Source organism: Odocoileus virginianus, chromosome 9 (assembly GCF_023699985.2).
Source record: "Odocoileus virginianus isolate 20LAN1187 ecotype Illinois chromosome 9, Ovbor_1.2, whole genome shotgun sequence".
NCBI lineage: Eukaryota > Metazoa > Chordata > Mammalia > Artiodactyla > Cervidae > Odocoileus > Odocoileus virginianus.
Window position 1 is genome coordinate 62,077,424 of NC_069682.1, and position 23,303 is coordinate 62,100,726.

The 23,303-nt window shown below is 41.3% G+C and overlaps 1 protein-coding gene across 1 annotated transcript in view; it reads left to right on the plus strand.

Annotated features, from left to right (window-relative positions):
* Positions 1-3,137: 3,137 nt before the first annotated feature.
* The window catches only part of CTNNBL1 (catenin beta like 1), a 159,619-nt gene continuing 139,453 nt past the window's right edge, over positions 3,138-23,303 (plus strand). Inside the window, exon 1 of the mRNA XM_020892118.2 lies at positions 3,138-3,351. Coding sequence (XP_020747777.1) covers positions 3,322-3,351 — 30 coding nt within the window. The 5' untranslated portion in view covers positions 3,138-3,321. The remainder of the gene's footprint in view (positions 3,352-23,303) is intronic.

The window sequence follows — 23,303 nt, forward strand, 5'->3', positions numbered from 1 at the left end:
ATCTAGTTCCCTGACCAAGGATCTAACCCAGGCCTCCTGCATTGGGAATGCAGAGTCTTAGCCACTGGACCACCAGGGAAGTTTCTAGAACATATTTATACTAAAAACCTTTTTTTATCATTTAACTGAAATTCAGACATGATTGGGCGTCCTGTTTTTATGTGCTCAATCTCTTAATTCTCTCTGTGCTCTTCCTCAGCTCAGCTGCCCCCTCCTCTCTTACTTCCTACCATTTCCTCCAAACACAATATTCCCTGTCCAGTTCCTTGTCTATGTCCATGCTGTTTCTTCTGTCCAGGTCACCCATCTTTCCCCACGTCCTCTTGGCAAACCCTGCTCATCCTTTAAACCCTAGTCCAAATGGCACCTCCTCTGGGAAACCTTCCCTGGCAGGTTTATTATCCTCATTTCAGGGTGTTCCCCAAACATATGGTTTTGCCTTACGATTCTATATTTTAAGGGCTGGTTTCTAAAAACCACAGACTTGACTGAATACCTTCAAAGGAAAGGATATAAGAAATGAACTCATTTTCCTCACCATACTCCCTCTCCCCCAATTCCCACTCAAGTCTTATATTAAGGTCAAATATTGATTGAGTACTTTTCTGTGCCAGGCACCAAGCTAAGTGCTTTGCATGCAGCATCTCTTGTATATTCTCCATAATCTTACAATGTAAATTCAGTTGGATCTCTACTTTTTGGAGAAGGCAATCAGGTACATAGCCACTTGCCTCTGTCTCCGCACCTGTAAAATGAGGATGATTTTACATCCTCATCTTCCTCGTTAGGTTTTCTCCCCAACTAGGATATAGGTCCCAAAAGGGCAGGAACTTTTCTCCTTACAAACTTCGATATCCTCAGAGCCTAAAATTGCGTCTGGCATTGACTAGGCACTCAGTGAATTCCTGAATAAATGAATGAGTCACCTTACATATGAGGAGACTGCAACTTTGAGAGAGAAAGTAACTTGTCCAAGAGCACAGAGGTGATTGTGGTAGAACTTTGGCTAGAACCAAAATCAGTGATGTGTTGGTAAATGTTTAACAGTCAGCTCACTGAAAAACCAAGAGTCATGATTTGTAGCATATGTTGATATCCATGTTGTAAATAGACCCACCGAGGCAGATTTGAAGGAACCAACCTGACGTCAACTGGCTTGCAAATTTCCTGAAAGTTTAACCCCAGGGTCTTGCAGGCCTGTCTAAATAAGCTGGTTCCAGATACTGAGAACTGGGACATAGTTCTAAAGAGTAAACAATTCCAAAGTATACACTCCCACCATTACTCTATCCTGCATCCCTGAATGAGGCACAGTCTATATTCACAGCTAAGTAGGAGAGGAAAGACACTCAAATAACTCAGTTCAAAGCAGATTGCATGGGTGATTCTTAAAAACCGTAAACCCAATCACAACACCCCACCAACCCCCGGCTTAAAAACTTTTCAATATCTTCCTAATGCTCTTAGCAGAAAATCCAATTTCCTTATCATGACCCACAAGGCCCATTTGTGGAACCTCCTCCTCCTGTACTGAACACTGTATTAGGGTTTTTGTCATAGGTATAGTGGTTAACATGACATCCACAATTCCTGCTCCCATGCAGCCTGTGTCCAATAAATGAGGCTGTCAATAAACAAGTAATCAGCCATTAAGGACAGATGAGATACACTGTGAAGTAGAGAAGGTGCTAAGAAAGAGAATCGTGAGGAGAGCTTGCTTACTTGGACCCAAAGTGAGTAGCGGAAGATTATGCTAAGATAGTGACACTGGAGGTCTGAAAGATGAGAAACAGTTGGTTGAGAAGTGGGGCTAGTGGCTAGGCAGAAGAGAGGATTTGGTAGTTTGAGGAATAAAAATAATTTCTGTACAACTGGAGACAGTGGAGGTAGGATGAGGAGGATGGTTATCAATATTGTGATGGTCAGAATGTTTGTGTCTCCCCCATACCCATAATTTGAAATTTTAACTCCCGAGATGATGGTATTAGGAAGTAAGGCTTTGATGAACTGATTAGATCAATAGAGCGGAGCCCTCCTGATTAGTTTTGTAAAAGAGGTGGGAGAAAAATCCCTCACCCACTTCTGCATGTGAAGATACAGTAAGAAGGCACTTCTGTGAACCATAAAGCAGGCCCTCACCAGACAAGGAAACTGCCAGTGCCTTGATCTAGGACTTCTCAGCCCCCAGAGCTGTGAGAAATAAATTTCTGTTGTTTATAAGCCAGCCAGTGTATTTTTTTTTTCCATAGCAGCCTGAAAGGACTAAAACAGACAGCATGAACATAAAAAGCCCAAGACTAATGGCCAAGGGAACTAGTAGAGGCTTAGCTAGCTCTCTTTGAAGACAGAAATTTATTTAAATCCCAGGACTCAGATGCACTCTTTGAATAGTTCTCTTCCAATGATGGGCAACTTTCACCTACGGAAAACCTATTTACACCACTTGAGTAGAAACAGGATTATCCTGTTTCCACTGGCCTTTGCACAGATGAATAAACAGAAGCCCAGAGAAGGAAATGTCATCGCCAACTGTTTCGCAGGCACTAACAATTGTATGGTCTTGGACACTACACTTTCTGAGCCAGTGCTGTCCAACAGAAATGTAATGGAAGCTACAAAGAGAGCCACACGAGTACTTAACATTTTCTACTAACCACATTTTAAAAAGTAAATAGAAATGGTGAAGTAAATAGTAAAGTGAAATTAAATTTTATATTTTAATTGACCCTAAGTATAACTTCAACATGTAATCAACACAAGTCTTAGAAATCGGATGGGTATTTTCTTTACACTTAAAACACATTTTAATTTCGACTAGCCATAGTTCAAACCCTCAGTAACCACATGTGGTTAGTAGGTATAGTACTGGACCGCGCAGTTCAATGCCTCAGTTTGCTCTGTGAACTGAGAATAAAATGAGGGATAAAACTGCCTAGGTCACTGAATGGATAAGAGAGGACCAGGGAAACACCTTGCGCCCCGCCCTGCACTCCGCCCAGCACGTAGGGGGCGCGTAATAAATCTTGGTTCCTTTAGTCTTTTCTTTCAACGCACCGCCCACTTCAAGTCTCCGCCCCTTTCCCCGCCCCCTTCAGGTTCCGGGCGGAAGTAGTGCTGTTAAAAGCAGGGCGCTTTGCAGTATCGCTGCATTTTACTGCAGTGTGGCCGGCTCGCTTGTCGCGCGCACTTCTGCTTCATTGGCTCTGCGGCCCCTGCTCCAGGCGCTTTACGGCAGTGTGGCTGGAGCTGCCGCTCTGGGGGCCGCGGTTTGGTCGTGAGTGGAGGGAATCCGAGTAGCCGGTGTTGACTGAGACTGGAACCATGGACGTTGGGGAACTTCTGAGCTACCAGGTATGAGGGTCGAGGAGGGCTCGGGAGACCGTCCTCTCACCCAGGCAGGAATCGCAGGACCATAGTTCCTTCATATCACTTTCTCCCATCTCTGCCCTGGGCCTGGGTACTCTCACTTCTCGTGTGAGCCGGGTCCCTCCCTCGAATTTCTCCTGGGTTCTTTCAATTCATTCCGATCCTCAAGGCCAGGACCTCTTCTTAACTTCAGTCTGGGCCTGTTCTCACCCTACCCTGGGACTTGACTCCCTTTCGCCTTTCTGAAGGCCCCAGACTATCTTCACAACCATTCCCCTTTAATTCTCTTCAGGTCACTGAGTTGATGATCGTGGTGGGAGAGCACTGGCCTTTCTTGCATTTGAGTATCAGCTTCTCTACTGATGGCTCTGTGGCTTTGGGACAAGTTCTCTTGTCTTCTTGGAGCCTCAACTTTTGTATTTATAAAACAGAGACAGTAATAGCTACCTATTAGGGTAGTTTGAGGACTGTGTCAATCAATGAATGTGAAAGCTGATTTTAAAATGCAGAAAGTTGGACACATGTTAATTGCAGTTGTTGGCAGATGTTTGACTTTCTCACATGTGATGGATCGCTAGGAATCTTCTTGTCCCATTTGCTCAGAATACGTGTGGGGAAACTGGCCCAGAGGGTAGAAAAGACTTCCAAAATCACTCAATAAGAGCTTTGATTAGAGATGAGGTCTTTTGGCTCCCAGCTCAGCCATTTTACCTTTCTTTGGCCTTCTTAAATGTCCAGTATGGTAGCCACTAGCCACATACAGCTGTTGAACACTTGAAATGGGACTAATCTGAATTGTGTTAAGTTACGCTTAGAATAATCAGTATAAAAAAGTAAAATTTTAATATTGATTACCTGACCATATCACCTACTTTGATTATTGAACATACTGATTAAATAATCATATATGGGTAATGGGCAAAATAAAATATATTCAAAATAAATTTTACCTATTTCTGTTGACTTTAAATGTTGCTACTGGCCTTTTAGTGTGGCTACTAAAACTACGTATATAGCTGGCTTTTCATTTTCCTTGGACAGCTCTGCAGTAGAGAATAGGGGACTAAGAGCCATGTGTCTGGAGCTCTGTTGCTTGGCGTCTCTGTTTTGCTGCTATCTGACTGCTGTGACCTGAAACAAAATATTTAACTTCTCTCTGCCTTGGCCTCCTTATGTTGTAAGTGAGGGCAATGAAAGTACCTATCATATAAGTCTGTTGTGAAGCTGTTGTGAAATGTGAAGTGTTTGGAGTCATGCTTGTCAAAGAATAAATGTTTGAAGAATGTTAGCAATTATATTCATGCAATTCATTCAGCCAATGTATTGTACATAGAACTGACCTTGGAGACTCTGGACATCATGGGAAAGAACTTGTAAGCAATGGGAGGTATATATAGCCAAGTGATTTCCTTTTTAAGACAGTAATTGGATGTGAAAGAAGAAAGGAGATAGGTGGTTGAATGATTAGTTATATCCCTGGTGGCTCAGATGGTAAAGAATCTGCCTGCAATGCCGGAGACCTGGGTTCAATCCCTGGGTTGGCAAGATCCCCTAGAGAAAGGAGTGGCAACCCTTTCCAGTATTCTTGCCTGGAGAATCCCAGAGAAGCCTGGTGGGCTGCAGTCCATAGGTTCCAAAGAGTTGGACACAACTAAGGCAGTCCATTGAGTCCCAAAGAGTTGGACATGACTGATCGACTAACACTTTCACTTTGATGCCTGTTTGGCCTACACATGAGCACATTACTCATAAAATGGGCTTCCCAGGTGGCTCAAGTGGTAAAGAATGTGCCTGCCAATGCAGAAGACACAGGAGACTCAGGTTCAATTCCTGGGTCTGGAAGATCCCCTGGAAGCGGAAATGACAGCTCATTCCAGTATTCTTGCTGGGATAATCCCATGGACAGAGGAGCCTGGTGGGCTGCAGTCCATGGGTTCCATAGAGTTGGACACAAGTAAGGCTACAGAGCACTCATAGAACATTAAAGCTTGAAAAGGTTCATTTATTTGCTCAACAAATATTTATTGACTTTGTACCTTGGAAGGCACTGTATCCACTGATACACAGCACTGAACAAAACAGATAAGGCTCTTGCTTTGTGGAGCTTATAATCTGGGGAAGTAACAAGATAAGAGTAAATGAATGAAAAATTCAGGTCATGATAAGTGCTTTGAAGGATACACTGGGCTGATTGATGTAGCCACTGGTTGCATGTTACTAGTGAACTCTTGGAATGTGGCTAGTTTGAGTTGAGGTCTGCTCCCCATGTAAAATATACACTGGATTTTCAAGATTTAGTGTGAAGGAAGTGATGAAAAAGGTGATTAAAGTATATTAATTTTTATATTGATTCCATGCTGAAATGATGCTTAGGGTATATTGACTTAAGGAAAATTATTAAAATTAGTATTATCATCTTAAAAGCATTTAAAATGTTTATAAATTTAAAATGTGGCTACTAGAAAATTTGAAGTTATATATGCATCTTGTGACTTCCAATATATTTTTGTTGGACAGTGCTGTGGGTTTTTTTGTCTTTATTTTTTTTTTTTAATTGTTGGGGCTGCACTACACAGCATGTGGAATCATAAGAGTTGCCCAACCAGAGATCTAACCTGCACCCTCTGCAGTGGAAGTGCAGAATCTTAACCATGGACCACCAAGGAAGCCCTGGACAACACCGTTAAAGAAAATAACCCATGGAAGTGAGAGACAGGACCTATTATTTTTAGATAATATGGTTTGGGAAAGACTTTGAGGAGTGGACATGATAAGATGGTTGAGAAGGAACCAATCATGTGAAAAGCACAGAATAATCAAAGCAGAGGGAACAGCAAGTACATAGACTCTGAAGTAGAAGGTGGTACAGCCTGTTAGAGGATCAGGAAGAGGACTGATGTAGCTGGAACTTGGTAAATGAGCAGGGGAATGAAAAATGATGAAATTGGAGATGTTGCAGATGACTGGCTGTGGAGGCCTTGCTGTGGACCATAATACGGAGTTTGAATTCTATTTTGAGAGATGTTACAGATACCCTCATTCAGCCCACATGTTTACAGATGAAAAGTGAACCCCATTTTGGTAAAGCAACTCCCCAAAGGTTGTGGGCCAAGGTAGTGGCAAGAGTCAAAACCAGAATCCTGATCTGTTCATTCTCTACATGGCACTGTCCATGCAGTTTTCTTTCTGTAAGATCCGTGTCCACTCCTTCTGTTCCTAAAAGATGGTACAGTCTAGAATCCAGTCCATAACAAAGCAGATGCACCCATCCTCTTGTGGAAAGTCATGAGGATCACCCAAGTTAATAGCTGCAAAAGCTCTTTGAAAACTAAGTTTTTATAGACATGAAAGATGTATTGCATGCTTGCATCCTGTCTCTAAATATAACAGCCCTATGCGGAGGGCTGTTTTAAATCCCTTGTTGTACAAATGAGAGAACTGAGGTACAAAAAAGTGCCTGCCCCAAAGCTGGAGCTCCTTCCCACTGTGCTGGGCTGAACTAATGTGCTTTTATATACATCCTTACTTTAATTTTCAACATTCTCTTTGAGGTAGCTGGCCCGCCTGTTTTATAGAAAAGGAAACTCAAGCTGGACGGGTCGGTTACCTGCCCAAGATGAAACAGCCAGTAAGGAGCAGAGCTAGAACTGGAACCAATTGAATACCCAAATCTAGCTTTCCAATTTTAAAAAACTTTAAAAATTGAACTATGGTACATGTATAGATGAATGCACAAATCTTAAGTGCTTTTGATTGTAGTTGTCATTTACAAAGTAGATTCAGTAAGACCACTAGTGTTCATTTCTCAGGGACAAAGCAGTCTGATTTGAACATCGCCATGCCCAGAGTTTGATTCAATAAGTCTCCCATGAGACCTTAGAATTCGCATTTCTAACAAGATGCCAGGTGATGCTTAAGCTGCGGGTCCAGGGACCCCACTTTGAGATCCCCTGGTCTAGAATGATCTACATTCCTCTTAAAATTTTCTTCAACTGAGAAGTTTTCTTCATCTCCCTTTTCATGGCCATTAGTTTGCAGTATTTTGAGTGTAAGCTATACTTTTCCCCCTGCCATCTAAGATATTGAGAACAAATCAGTTAATCTTTCTGGGCCTCAGTTTCCTCATATGACTAATGAGGAAAGATTAAGTAAGTTCCTCTGAGCTCCCTTCTAGCTTTAAAATTCTGTGATAACTAATTATTTAGGCCAAGAGCTCCAGAGATTCCAAGGGATAAAAAAAGCTTGATGTAGAAGGATGAATTGGGGCTGAAAATCTGGGAGACTTGAGTTTTAATCCTACCTTTATCATTATTTATCTGGGTGACTCAGGATAAGTTGCTTCCCTTCTCTGTACATCATTTTTTTAAAATCATGATTAATATACAATGAGATTGAGCTCTATGACTTCTTGTTCTTTCCTAAAATTCAAAGACTAAGGTAAATAAAGAAAATCTGTAATATCAAGGATGTTTATTAAAAGTATTTGACATTTTTTGAGTGCTTACAAAGTCTCACTTTGGGGGCAGCTTGGTGGGAAGATTCCAATTTTCTACTGAGATTGGTTCTTCTAATAATAGAGTTAGGCAGCAAGCGCCTCAGTATATGCCTTATATCCTTGACATATGTTAACTATTCATTTGAGAAGACAGGAGAATTACAATGTGGACAGGAGGTGGTGGAAAAAGTCTTAAAGAGGAAACTAGTTATGTTCCCAATATGGAAATGTACTTTTTTGATGCCTTCAGGCTTAGACATCTCATCAAGAAGTTTGCCCAGCAGTTCCTTGGCTGAGAAGTTTCTGCTGCATAGACGCGTGTATGAACTCCAGGGCATTCTCATTAATACTAATTCCACAGATGTCTGGAAAAAGTTCTTACCTCTGAAGTTTTCCAATAAAGAATTCTCATTTAGTGCAGTTTGGCTCAGTGGGAATGACTCGCTTTGTGACATGAGAGTATTCTCTTTGAGGCAGATTGGGGTCGAGGACCCTTGGTTTTGGCAATATTGCAGACACCCACTCCTCTTGTTACCTATCAGTCAGTAATATAACAGTTTCTGAGATTGCAATGGTGTGTTGGAATCTAGTGTCTTTCTCCTTTACTCCTCTTATTTCTTTCTTTTGAAATAAAAAATTTTAATGACAGTAATTTGACAGGAGTAGTATTAAAAGAAAGTGTTCAAGAAAAAGGAAACTATTACCCCTAATCCTATAAATATTTTCATATTCCCAGAGGACTTTTGTATTTTTCATGACTATAACCATTGTATATAAACTGTTTTGTGTTCTATGTTTTAAGATTGCCAGAAATATTTTGTGTTTCTGCATGTCTGCATGTTATTTTTAATGTCTGCAAACTTTTTTTTGCTCAAGTCATAGGCCAACCATTTTCTATATGGGACCATAATCGTTCTTCTATAATCGAGTACTTAGGTGGTTTCCAGGTTTTGTTCTTGGAGATAATATTGCTGTGAACTTCTTTATTCAGGTAGCATTTCTCTCTCACATCTGCTGTAGTAATTATCAAATGATTGGATATGCCTGGAGAGGGGATGCTGGAAATGGATTTGGTTTGGTTGTTGAGGAAAAGAAGACATTGGAATCTCAGCTCTGATGAATGCATAGAAATTCTGTGGGTAATGAAGGGGGCTAAGGAGTCATTGCTGACTATGATTAGGGAGTGCAAAAGCCCTGAGTGAAATGTAAAGAACATTGAGCAAGTGAAGGGGAGTGGCGGGAAATGACGGGTTTGCCTCTGCTGCAGAAGTGTCAAGCGGTACACAGTGCTCATGTGGGATTAATCCCTTATCAGTTGACAGTGCTAACAGTGGTGTGTCTTCCAGTTTTACTGCAATCTTGATAATCAAGTCATAATTTATTTTTTCTCATTAATCTAGTAAGTATATAAAGTGTTAGTTCATTTGCTTTAATAAGCATTTTTTCCCTTTGTTTATCATTTGTACTTCTTATCATCTGCTTTTTCCTAGAGTTGTAGTTTACAACTGTGCTTTTCTGTTGTGTTTTTTGTTGATGAAAAAATTTCGGAAGACTGGACAATGTGCTCAAATATATCTTTTCTTTGGTAGCCCCGTTTTACCAAGAACTCTGAGAATATTATCCTAATCATGATGTCTCTTACAGCATCAAGAAATAGGCTCTTTTTGCATGACGGTTTAGACTTTTGCTTTTCGAAGTTACTTATTGTTAGTGGGACTATAAATAACAAATTGCTATTCATATTGATATTCCCATTTCAGGGTGTTTCCTGTTTTATCTTCTGGGTCACTTTTTTGTTAATGTTCCCTCCCTCCCTTTGTGACCTTACCTTCTCTCTTTCCCCTGGTGAGTTCCTTTTATACTCATAAAATACATTGCTTTTATGTGCCTCCTTGCACACTAGGCAGTGACCCAGCACCGGAGTGTCTCACTCATAATTGATACCTAATAAATGATTGTCTAATATTGAGTGAATGAACCAGTACGTGCATTTAAATATGCCTTTTGGAAAGCTTTTGTTGTAATATCTTGTCTGCTTGCTGGCTTGTATCTCTTTGCTTTCATGTTAGACTTCAAGAAAGTTTGTTTCAAATCCATTATTTCAGTTTTTAAATTGTCCTCTGCCTCCTTATCATGTCTTGCTCCACTCCTCTTGCTACAAAACCTACATTCTTTTTTTTTTTTTAAATACAACTTTTAATTTTGATCTAACTTTAAACTTACAGAAGTTTTGCAAAAATAGTATGGAGAGTTCCCATATACTCCTCAAATAACCTCCCTTAAAGTTACACAACCAGAGTACAGTGGTTAAAATCAGGAAATTAACATTCATTTACTGATAGCAAACGTATAGTCTTAAATGTCACCAGTTTTGTTTGTTTTGTTTTCTAACATATATTGTAAATGCTTTCTTTTTTTAATTAATTTTTTATTGAAGTATTGTTGATTTACAATATTGTTTTAGTTTCTGGTTTACAGCAAAGTGATTCAGTTAAAACATGTGTATATGTACATGTATATATTTTCCATCATGGTTTATTATAGGACCCTGAATATAGTTCCCTGTGCTATATAGTAGAACCTTGTTGTTTATCTATTTTATGTATAATAGTTTGTATCTGCTAATCCCAAACTTCTAATTTATCCCTTCCCACCCCCTTCCCCCTTTGTTACCTTACATTTGTTTTCTATGTCTGTGAGTCTGTTTTGTAAATAAGTTCATTTGTATCATATTTGAGATTCCACATGTAAGTGCTGTCATGTGGTATTTGTCTTTCTCCTTCTGACTTACTTCACTTAGTATGATAACCTCTAGAGCCTCTTTATTCTTGACTCTTCACTAGAATTAGATTCTATAACCCGGTTCCTCAGCTTAGAGGAACTCATCCATCCTTTTGCCTTCAGCAGCTTTACGTAAACTCTTGGCACACTCGCCCTGATTTGTTTCATGTGTCTCCTGAACCTTCTAAGCAGATGCTCTGGTATCACGCAATCCCCTGCGTCTCTCCACCAGCCCCCTTATCACCTACCCCCGGTTCTGCACTTCAGTCAGGGTGTAGCTGCCTCTGGCTGACTTGAGAAGAGCCCTGGAGCTATTTCTCAAAGATGAAGGACAAGGTCCTTTTCCCTATGGAAAATGCAAACTTTCAAGTGGAGAGCTAGCTCCTCTCTCAGGAGTCAGGAGGGTGCTAGGATCTGAAAATGCTTAAGTCACTGTTCTGGCTCTCATGGAGCTTCCAGTCTAAAGGGAAGCACCTCACAGATTTGAGAATTGCTAACAGAGGCGTCTGATGGGCTGCAGTCCATGGGGTCACAAAGAATTGGACATGACTGAGTAGACAGCAGCAAACACAGTGCACAGTACCATTGAGTGACTAGGAAGTAGGGGCAAAGAGGCAGGAGCAGTCCTGCTGTTGGGAAGTTGGGAAGGCTTTGCGAGGGAGTTGTGGCTTCTTCAGGAGCCTTCTCTCTATCCTTTCTATTTCAGTCGCCACCATCTTAGTTTAGACTCTTGGGACTTTGTCAAATAAGTAGTTTTCTGGTGGATATCATACAGGCATGATAAATGTTGGTTTATTTCCTGCATGTGCCTACTCTGATCATAGACACCAGCCCTACCTATTTCAGCTTCCTTGGAGATAGGTCTTATTGAGATGCCTAATTTGGAGGTGAACTTAAGGAAGCCATAGCTTTCTGCAGTCTTTCACTAGATGTCACTGTTTAAATTGGGGGATTGCATTTATAAGACCCCGATAGAGAAGTTTTCACATGTAAAAATGACTGCTTTGGAGAATGTGGATGGTTCAAAATAGCTCTGTTGGAGAAAATAGTTCAAACACGTGCCCTTCTGAATGTGCTCATTTTAGACATCTTTTAATGTTTAGCGTAGTAGGTGAACCTTCACTCTGGGTTAGACGGACTGCCTGTGTTTGAATTCCACCTCTGCTACTTGGTAGCTAGGTGACTTTGGATCAATTAATTAATCTCGTTAAGCCTCAGGTCTTCATCTTTAAAATACAGATTATATAATAGAGTCTGTCTCTGCCCCACCATCTTTTAAAAAAGCTCCACTTTATCATCTTTTTTGAGGATACAGGATCAAATGAGACAGTGTGGGAAGTGCTAAGTAGTATAGTGCCTGACATATGGTAAGTGCCCAGTACATGCTAGCTGTTAATTTTATTATTGATATAATTATAAACACCACCAATGGTACAGCAGAAGGAAAAAATGTTTTTCTCACATTTTGCAAAGCTGCCTTAGTATTCCCAAGGTCACCAGTCCCTTGGAGATTAAGGTTTAGAATGCTATAAAAGGAAATGAGAACAGTTTGTCACCCACACATGCCAGCATGTAGAACTGTTCTCAATAGATTAAAGTATAACCCTATCTACCACAGTTAGCAGCCACTGATATCAAGAATTATATCATCAACACAGTAATTCTTTTTCCCATGTCTCATTAATATTACTAAGATATCTCAGCTTTCCTCTTTTCTAGTGCCAGGAATCTCATTTACAAATTATTCCTTTCTTTTTCTTTTTTCTCCTTAATGTTCCTGAAGGAAGTACAGCTGTAGGGAAAATGGAATCAGGAGGAGATAACAGTAGGAATTCTCTTACCTTCTCTAAGACCAGCCATTTGATTCTAGTATTTCAGCTGAATAGTTAAAGAACATTTTCATTTCCACGGAGTTCCCGGAGCCTGTTGGCCTAAACTTTGGAATCCCAGCTCCATTGTGGGTTGGTAAATAGAAACTGGATTACCTTCCTTGTGAGTTCAGTGAAAGGTCTAGGAAGACTGCCGCAGTGCAATTTCATCTCTTAACTCATTTTAGATGATCAGTTGCCTGTAAGCAGATTGTCTACTTTGGCTCTTCAGACTTTCCTTCAAGCACCCATCGGTGTCCAAAGTCAGGGACTGAACTGAGAAGGATTTGAAATAGAGCACAGAGTATTATGATGCTTCTCTCTGACTGTGTCTGACTGTATTCTAAAGACAGGTATGATCAATTATTGAACACTTTGGCATTATTCATGGGCTCATTCTGTTAGTACATAACATTGAGGATTGATTACATTTTTATTTGACACCCCTGCTCCAGTTAAGAGCAACTAAGTTTAGAATCACTTTTGGAATCTTCAATAGACTTAACCATTAACGGTCCATCAGCCCTCTGCCGGTGTATCGTATGTTTCTAGGGCATTATGACACATGCTCACAGTAAGGCCGTGAGCCAATCCAGATTTTTGAGGGCTAGTAAATTTCACGGGGGCTTCTTAGGTGGTGCTAGTGGTAAAGAACTTGCCTGCCAACACAAGAGATGCAAGAGACTCAGGTTCGATCCCTGGGTCGGGAAGATCCTCTGGAGGAGGAAATGGCAACCCACTCCAGTATTCTTGCCTAGAGAATCCCATGGACAGAGGAGCCTGCCGGGCTACAGTCCGTAGAATCGCAGAGTCAGACACAGCTGAAGTGATTTAATACCTAAAATTCATTTGGATTGGTAATCCGTATTGAGCCTTTCATTTTTTAATTATTCAACACATTTATTAAATGCCTACTAAATGCAGGATGTTTTTGTAGACACCAGGAATAGAGTGATACACGAGACAGTTGCAGTCCCTAGTCTTTAGAGAACTTATACCCAGGGATCCAAGACAGAAAATAAAGAAAAAGAAGTATAAATAAGAGCACCTGAACATGCAAACAAATAATGCCAGAGAAATAAAAACAAGAAAACTTTAAATAGAGAAATGAAGGGGGAAGAGGGCTGATGTAATGGAGTGATGGGGGACCATCATAAGTTCCAGAAAGGGCTCTCTGAGGAGATAACGTTGAGACTGATAATCAATAACGAGCAGGATCCAGCCATATGAAGAGCTGTGGGAACAGCAACGTAAGCCAAGGGGAAAACCACTACAAAAGCCCTAAGGTGAGAACAAGCTTGTCATGTTTGAGGCAGTATAGGTAGAGCATGGTGAGTGAGGAGGGCAAGGACAGAGTGATCTGCTCTGGGGAGGATCAGTTCAGTTCAGTCGCTCAGTCATGTCCGACTCTTTGTGACCCCATGGACTGCAGCACGTCAGGCCTTCCTGTCCATCACCAACTCCCAGAGCTTGCTCAGACTCATGTCCATCTAGTTGGTGACACCATCCAACCATCTCATCCTCTGTTGTCCCTTTCTCCTCCTGCCTTCAATCTTTCCCAGCATCGGGTTCTTTTCCAATGAGTCAGCTCTTCACATCAGGTGGCCAAAATATTGGAGTTTCAGCTTCAGCATCAGTCCTTTCAATGAATATTCTGGACTGATTTCCTTGAGGATTGACTGGTTTGATCTCCTTGCAGTCCAAGGGACTCTCAAGAGTCTTCAACACCACAGTTCTAAAGCACTTCTCCTGGGGAGGATGGGAAACCCCAAAATGTTCAGATGTTATTGTCAGTACATCGGGAAACATTTGGGGGATTGAATCTGTGGAGTGACACAATATGATTATGTTTTAAAAGACCACTATATCTGTGGAATGGAGGCTGGATTGTTTGGGAGCAATCTGGCTGGCTTCATTGTTCAAAGGGAGTGGAATTCACCTTTGTGCTGCGGAGGACCGCAGCTGAAGCCGTGCTCTCCTCAGAATAATTGCTTTCCCGCCTAGGTTGTTTTCAGAATCGCCCAATTCTAAACATTTAATCTGTGTTCTGGCTTAATCAAGAAGCAGCACTTTTCCTAGTGCCAGGCTTGGCATGGAAAATGTGGGCATGGTGCCTTGTGTTGAGCACCCTGGCCTGGAGAGAATGAAGAAAGCAGCCTCTGGTGGACCTGAGGACAATGCAAGTGACCCTCAGCACCTGGTAGCTTGTAGGAAGCTTTGGAATCCATAAACTTTATGCGCCTCTGCAAAACAGTTGCAGATGGTCTGGACTGATGATTAAATATCACCACTGTTTTGCCCAGATCTGCTCTGCTGTGGCCATCCTCTCCATGTCTGGTTTTACATTACAGTGAGTAATTAAAGGGGCACCGCCTTTCTGGTTACTTCCAGGACATCTTTTTCAGTTGGCTTGAGGGGAATTTCAGTTTCTGCCAGTTTTGTGAGTGACTGCTGTGAGCAGTGGTTGTGAATGGATACTCTTTGTTTTCAAAATTTAAAAAAAAGACAAAAAATAAAACAAAACGGAAAAGACAACAACTTGAAAAGAACCCTCTCTAACGAGGGGGAATAATTGCCTGCCTTTGCCGTCTCTGCTGATTCTTCCAGTGGGAGTTCTGCCATCAGACTTGTCACAGTTAGTTGGCAGGGACTTTTTTTTCCTGAGTTAGCACATAGAGATCTGAACGGGCAGAGATAACACAAATTAGCAATGGTACAGGCGTATCTGCAGAGGAACAGATTTCTTTCTGACCAGAGGTGCTATTGGTGGGCACCATCTAATTTTCTGTGCATCTCTTACCACTGATGACAGGACTTTTCTGCAAATAAAAAGAATTGCTTAAGCACCACCTGAGCTGGCCAGTTTTTAAAAGACTTGAGAGTTTCAAAGGCCCTCAGGCTGCTTAGCCTGCCAGTGTAGTCCCTGAATATTATCTTCCTGGCTTCTCACTGGGGATCCTTATGCCTCATTCAGCATAATGAACTTAAGGAGACAGAAATTTTGATTCTTGTCCCTCATTTTTTTCTTTTTCCAAAGATTTCTTCTTCTATCCCCACAGAACTTAAAAGGACACAGAAGGCTCAGTGTGGGGGTAAGAGATGGTGTCTGCCTTCTGGCTGACTGTGACTTATACGAGTGGTCAGATTCCATAATGAAGATTGCAGATCACTTTCCATCTTCTTGGTGTCTGCCCCACCCATAATTAGAGGTTTAAACGTTTTGTTTAAATGAGTAATTCCCCCCCCCCCCCCACCTTTTCTGTGTGCTTAAAACCACCATTAGAGCAAGATGGAGACTGGTTAACAGTCTGATATTGGGCTCCGTATTCTAGTTGTGCTATTGGCAAGATGTTGATGAATTCTTATTTTAATTGAAAAACAAAAAGCAGTTTTTAGCCATGGTTCATCTTGTGTGAGGTGGAGGCACTTTGGTTGCTGAGTATGGGGAGTATACCTTTTTTTAGAAGCTTGACATAAAATCTAACAGGATAATATCAGGAGGTAGATGTGCAGCTGGTCTGGAAGTATTGCCTCTACATTAGAGGTAGATTTGCCTTCAATTGACAGATTATCTTTGTGTCTGTCGGAGAAGGGGGTCACTTAAAGGGTTAGTATGTTCCTGATTTGAAACGAATGAAAAACAGCTCATAGAGGAGCTTGTAGAAATTGTCATACTTTCAATGAAATAAAAGAATATGTGTTTTCTCCTTCCTGTGTCACCAAGGCAAGAGAACAAAATAGAAGGTTGGGAACTACAAGGTATTGAAGAGCCAGGCATTGAGCTATTTGATTTGTCATTCTCTCGCATCCTAAAGGCAAGTTCAGGAAGTCAGTATTCTTATTTCTATTATACAGCTGAGGAAAGAAAGTTCACAGAGGTTTAGTGACTTGCTCAAAGATACCCAAGAAGTAGGTGGTAGAATCTTTTTCCTGATTGAGGGCTTCAGTGGATGAAGGTAACTTAAAAAAAGAAACACCCTGAAGAGTAGGATGCAGCAGCATGCTCCCATCACCTACCTTGTGTTCGCCTGTGGTCTGCCATGCCTATCATTCTTGGCCAGTACAGCACCACACACTGCTTGTCAAATCCAGGGTGCCAGAACACCGTGCGTCAGTTACCAGTCCCAGGGGAAGACTTCAAATGCCGCCATGGCATCTTGGTATTGGAGTTGCCAAGGAAAGCACAACACAGTCAAGCACTGGATGGGACAATGCTTTGCTCACAAAGAGAAGAGACAGAGAAAGATCAGCTCCAGTAGGATGGGTCAGTCCCTTGTGGCTAGCAGGGCCCTCCCCCTTCCAGTGATGGATAGCTGGTCTGTGTGCACCCTGCTTATAGCAGCAGAAGGACCCAGGCCAGAAAGTTGTGGTATAACTCAGGGCTGTTGACAGACATACTTAAGCAGAACAAAGGAACACTTGCTGAGCCTCAGACAGGGAAAGATATTCCCGTACAAAGTGATAAACCAGGCATCGGCCATATGGGTTCCTTATCTCTTGTAAAGAACTATTCCAGGCCCAAGGCCCATTTTTATGTGACTGAGTGGGATTTGAAATAGTGCATGCATGAAGCTGCCTTTCCCAACAATTCTTTATTGAAATTAGTTCATTAAATCTCTTTCTTCCCACTGGACTTTGATTTCCTCTAGGCCAGTGACTATACTGTACCTACTGTATAGTAAATACTCAGTGAATGTGTCTTGACTGAAGAAAAAAAAGAATGAAGGTGAGTGAATGAAGCAGTGAATCAGTGATCAGGTGGCTGAATTTGGGTTTCTTCCAGGGATCTTTTTATGTGAAGAATTGGCACCCTCTCAGTTGCCTTCTCTTTCTTGTCTCTTATTTCTTCATGGAGAGAAGATTAAGCTGAGTTTGTGATTGTCATTGGCCCTGGTCATAGGACTCACTGGGTTGGGTGAAACTTAACAGTTGATGATCTTGATAAAAGTCTGATTTCAATACTGTAATAACCTGAGAGTTGACTGGAATTTTTTTTTTTTTCTTCAAAGATCAGCGCTGTCTCTGACTCTAAAACAAGAGATTCACTAATCATTTGTTTGCCAAAGATTTATACCAATGTTACTTTGGGTTATAATTGCTGTTTTCTCTTTACCCAGCCTTATAGGCAAAAGATAAGAAACAATACAGCAAGGTTAATTTTTATTTCGTGTTGGTTATATCTGGCACATCCATTTCCATTTGATTTTTTTTTTTTTTCCCTTAAACACTTATTATTTTTCTGGGTTAGGCACTTGCTTGCTATGGGAGCTTTTTCCAAGGGTGAGACATGGCGATTTGCCCAAGCAAGGTCACACACTAGTAACAACAAAGTTAGGTGTCTGACCACTAGAATCCATTCTCTTCTCCCTGCACTATCCCCCTCTATAAATTGGACTACTTTAGCATCATTTTGAATGTACTGTATATTTTATACAGGCCAAGGACACAAATGGGTTTCTGAAACAGGAAGTGGCAGAGCTGCTAAAAGTTCACTTAAGCTTAAGCAGCCTTGGGACACAGATCTGTAGTCAGCACAGAAGTCAGTTAAGGTGGGATAATTTCCCCATCACATGGTAGTAGTGTGGTATCCTGGCAGGAGTGAGAGCTTTGGGCTTAGGTTGACTGCTTGAATCCTGTCTCCACTATTTTCCATCTCCTTGACCTTAGGCAGCTTGTTTAAGCAAGCCACCCCCCGAGCTTTGGTTTCCTCACTTGAAGAAACGGGGGAATGGTCTTACCTACCTGACAGGGTTGTATGAGGATTGAAAAAATAATGAAATGTCAAGTATATATAATATACTTATATATAATATAATATAATTCCGGGTATATAATACACACAGTTAATGGTCACTGTTCTGTAGCTTGGATAATCACTTGGTGAGGAATCTGGAGGAGGAATTCTTTATGGTTTCTTTAAACCCTGCGATTCTCTGACCTCAGTGCTTCCTGAGAAGCTCTTGGTAAGGTTTATATCCATCTTGGCCTATTGAGGCCCATCCTGGCTTACTCATGCAGCTTTGTTTAAAAGAGGTGGCTGAATTCCCTTGTGTATAGGGTTTCTCAGCCAGTGTCTCTCTGTTTTTTTTGATATGTTTACTGGAATTCTCAAGTTTCTAAGTAATTTCAGTCTGAGACAAGAGAGTAGGATTGATGTCAGGCTGCTTTAACACAGGTGTTGTAAACAAGATTAAGAGGTTGTTGAAAAGATATTGGTGGAGCTCCGGGGCTAGCTTCCTGGAGTCATTCTAAATTGACAGCTAATGGGTAGTTTGCCTTGATAGCTCTCTCTGAGTTGGTTGTAACCAGCTAGAGATTCACCCACAGAGGAAACCGTCTTATGAAAATTCACTTTACTTTCCTTTATAAAAAAATAAAGCTGTTATAACTTGTAATGATGTCTTTGCATGATGAAAAAAAAAACAAACACAAAACCCCCCCAAAACAGTGTCTTTGCACTGTTTTAAGGTAAAGTTTTTTTAAAGACTCCCCTGATAGCTCAGTTGGTGAAGAATTTGCCTGCAATGCTGGAGACCCCGGTTTGATTCCTGGGTCGGGAAGATCAGTTGGAGAAGGGATAGGCTACCCACTCCAGTATTCATGGGCTTCCCTTGTGCCTTACTGGTAAAGAATCCTCCTGTAATGCGGGAGACCTGGGTTCGATCCTTGGGTTGGGAAGATCCCCTGGAGAAGGGAAAGGCTACCCACTCCAGTATTCTGGCCTACAGAATTCCATGGACTGAATAGTCCATGGGGTTGCAAAGAGTTGGATACGACTGAGCGACTTTCACTTTTTTTAAAGGAGATCAATTAAGTTTTTTTTCTTTTTTAATGCTAAAAGCCTACCAAGCTTCCAAGGAAACTTTAAAAAGGAGAGAGATGATTCAAAACAGTTTTTTTATTCTACCATGTATTTAATTTTTTTTTCTGTATGAGACATTATTTAATTATCTTGACCCTTGGTGGAGTTTCTTCCTGCCCAATAAGGTATGCATTTTGCCTTATCTAGTCTACTAGACAGTACTGCTAGGAAACTTAAGTATCCTAAAATGTTTTTGAGGTGAGCAGTTACTAGTTTAAAATCACTTTGAAGCCACTTTTAGGTTCTTTTTGAGAGCATTGTACTGGTGGGGATAGAGCTTGTAGGGGGAATTTGTAGGTTCTCAGGAGGCATTCACCCAGGCCACCAAAGAATTCCTTTTGATCATATTCCACGTGGTCATTGGGTCCCTCTGTTTTCCGGGTAGAAGAATTGTTTCTGACTCAAACTCACTTACCATCCTTGTCTTTATTGGGAATGGAGGTATTTTGCTAACTTTAGTGGTTTGTAAAGCTTCTAGAAATAATAAAACCTTTGAGTTGAGGAAAATAAAGTGCATCCTAGACAAAAGCAGACATGAAGCCATCTCTTTTCGTTGTTTTTGATGGATTCATCAACAGGCGTGTGTTGAGGCCATAACAGCAGATACTTCATTCAAGCCGAGAGTGAGGTAAATCGGCACTCCAGTGCTGGAAAATATATTGTAAAATCGTGCTACATTTGCAGACTTTAAAATGTTATCCAAAATGTTGAAAAATACTCTTTGACAAGATAGTTCAGTCGCTTAATCGGGTCCAACTCTTTGCGACCCCATGGACCACAGCATGCCAGGCCTCCCTGTCCATCACCAACTCCTGGAGTTTACTCAGACTCATGTCCATTGAGTCGGTCATGCCATTCAACCATCTCATCTTCTGTTGTCCCTTTCTCCTCCTGGCTTCAATCTTTCCCAGCATCAGGAGCTTTTGCAGTGATTTAGTTCTTCGCATCAGGTGGCCAAAGTATTGGAGCTTCAGCTTCAGCTTCAGTCCTTCCTATGAATATTCAGTACTGATTTCCTTGAGGATTGACTGGTTTGATCTCCTTGCAGTCCAAGGGACTCTCAAAAGTCTTCCCCAACACCACAGTTCAAAAGCATCAATTCTTCAGCGCTCAGCTTTCTTTATACTCCAATTCTCACATCCATACGTGACTACTGGAAAAACCATAGTTTTTACCAGATGAACCTTTGTTGGCAAAATAATGTCTCTGCTTTTTAATATGCTGTCTAGGTTGGTCATAACTTTTCTTCTAAGGAGCAAGTGTCTTTTAATTTCATGGCTGCAGTCACCATTTGCAGTGATTATGGAGCCCAAAAAATAAAATCTGTCACTGTATCCATTGTTTCCCCATCTATTTGCCGTGAAGTGATGGGACCAGATGCCATGATCTTAGTTTTTTGAATGCTGAGTTTTAAGCCAGTATCTTTCACAAGATACTCAGAAGTTTCACGTGAGTCCTGTCTTCCTTGAAATAAATGTGGCAGCCATTGTATAACAGATTTGTGTGGATAAGTTTTAAGCTTTAAAAGAAATAATGGTAATATCTGATGTCCTGGACTCCAGAGATCAAAATCATGTCAAAACCCTTGAGGAAATAATAAGCAGTTGTGAAAGAGTAAATGAATAACATGACATTTCTCACTTATGGTCTGGTTCTCATTCAGTCAGTCCCAGGCCATTCAGTATACTCTGAATATTCCCCACCTCCCCATTTTCTAAAAATATCTTCACTTTTTCATTCCTATCTGTCTTTCTGCAAGTATATCCTCTCACCCCGCATTGCAGCCACTCCTTCTGTTTGAAAGAGGAATGCAGTTTTGAGTCTTATATCTGAACCTTGGGTCTAAAACTATGAATAATTTGAACACTGCTATATTAATTTGTTATTTAATGTTTAAAGATTAAGAATGGACTGGTGTTCATGGTAGGTACCCACTGGGCTCGGTGTGGGTTGCCCGGATGATCTAAGGAAAGGAGTTTTACAGAAATCTCCATATAGACAGATGACAGTGAGCTCTTCTGGTCAGTGAGCTTCCAAACAGGCAAGGAGCAACTACAGAAAAGCTTTCCTGGCTAACAGCATGGGCAGAAAAGTGACAGAAGAGATCTTAGTGTTAGCTGAATGATGATGGCAGCAGGGAAAGATGATGCAGATTACTGCCTTCAAGGTAATAGTTTCTGAAGTTGTGACCAAGGAAAGTGGACTGGGGGGTTGTGGGCTGTTGTCAAAGTGGGAGTTAGAGTCCAGACCCAGCTCTATGGCTTCAGGCTCAAGTCTTGTCACTTCCTTGAGTCGTAGTTTATTCATCTGTAAATTATAAGGTTACACAGACACTTTACTATTGAATACCCTCTGAATACCACTCGGTGCTACCATGAGAAAATTTGCTTAACTGTGGCCCAGAGGGGCATAAAATGATTAAAGATGTAAATACAGAACAGATGAATTCTGCCTGGTTGCTGTTATCTAATGATCCAGGTAATTCTGAGAATATGCATACATTGTATACATTTGCTAATTATTGTTGTTCAGTTGCTCAGTTGTGTCTGACTCTTTGTGACCTCATGGACTGCATGTGGCACGCCAGGCCTCCCTGTCTATCACTAACTCCCAGAGCTTGCTCAAACTCATGTCCATCGAGTCAGTGATGCCATCCAACTGTCTCATCCTCTGTCATCCCCTTCTCCTCCTGCCTTCAATCTTTCCCAGCATCAGGGTCTTTTCTAATGAGTCAGCTCTTCGCATCAGGTGGCCACGGTATTAGAGCTTCAATTTCAGCATCAGTCCTTCCAATGAATATTCAGGACTGATTTCCTTTAGGATTGCTAGTAGTGAATTACGATTCTTGAGTAGTACATTGGTTTAGCTCTCCTCTTCCCTTGTCATCTCTCACTGATTTAGCAACATGGGTTAAGTACCTGCTATGAGTTGACGCTGTTGGATGCTGAGTGTGTTAGCAGCAAGGTTAGATCTCAGGACACCTACCCTTGAGGACCTAGCCTATGATTTAGTGTCAGAGATGGAGATTTATTAATGCATATGTTGTGTACTGATAGAGGTATGATATGATACAGTGCTGAGGAAGCTCAGAGGTCTTCCTGGGCAGCATTTGGATGATTGTTAGAGAAGGTGACCTTTGAGTTGGGGCTTAAGGCTGAGTAGGATTTTTGGCTCAGAGGTTAAAGCATCTGCCTGCAATGCGGGAGACCTGGGTTCGATCCCTGGGTTGGGAAGATCCCCTGGAGAAGGAAATGGCAACCCACTCCAGTATTCTTGCCTGGAGAATCCCATGAACAGAGGAGCCTGGTGGGCTACAGTCCATGGGGTCTCAAAGAGTCAGACATGACTGAGCGACTTCACTTTCACTTTCACTTTCAGGATTTTTCTAGCTGGAATAAAAGGAGAAAGGAGGGTGATCTGTTCTTCATGGTAGCACTATGTATTCACTCCATTCCAGGGCATCATTTGAATAACTGAAGGTGACTCCTGGGTCCCTTCCAGATTCTTCTTTCATTCCCTTATTGTTTTTTTCCTGTAGCAAGGGTTCAAACCCTGTGTTACCCTGCTCATGCAATATTGAGATCACATTGCCTCTTTTAAAAATGTGGTGGCTAACTCTGTTCTATGGGACTGTAGCCGAATTGGATATTTTGCTTCTAATAGTGCACCCTTAATGTGCATTCAGCTTTTAAAAAATTTTAAGTTGGCCATCCTGTTGAAAAAGACGTTTGCTAAAACTGTCAGCTCTGAAGTCATATCTCCCCTGGCAGGGACTTTTTGCATTTACTATTTTGAATTTAAACAGAGGACTTTACCCTGCTCATACTCTTTCAGTTCAACCAATTAGGATTCTACCTATATGTACTGCCATTCACCCAGTTTAGGATAGTGATCACTTCTAAGAAGGGTGATAAAGAAATTGGATTAAGGA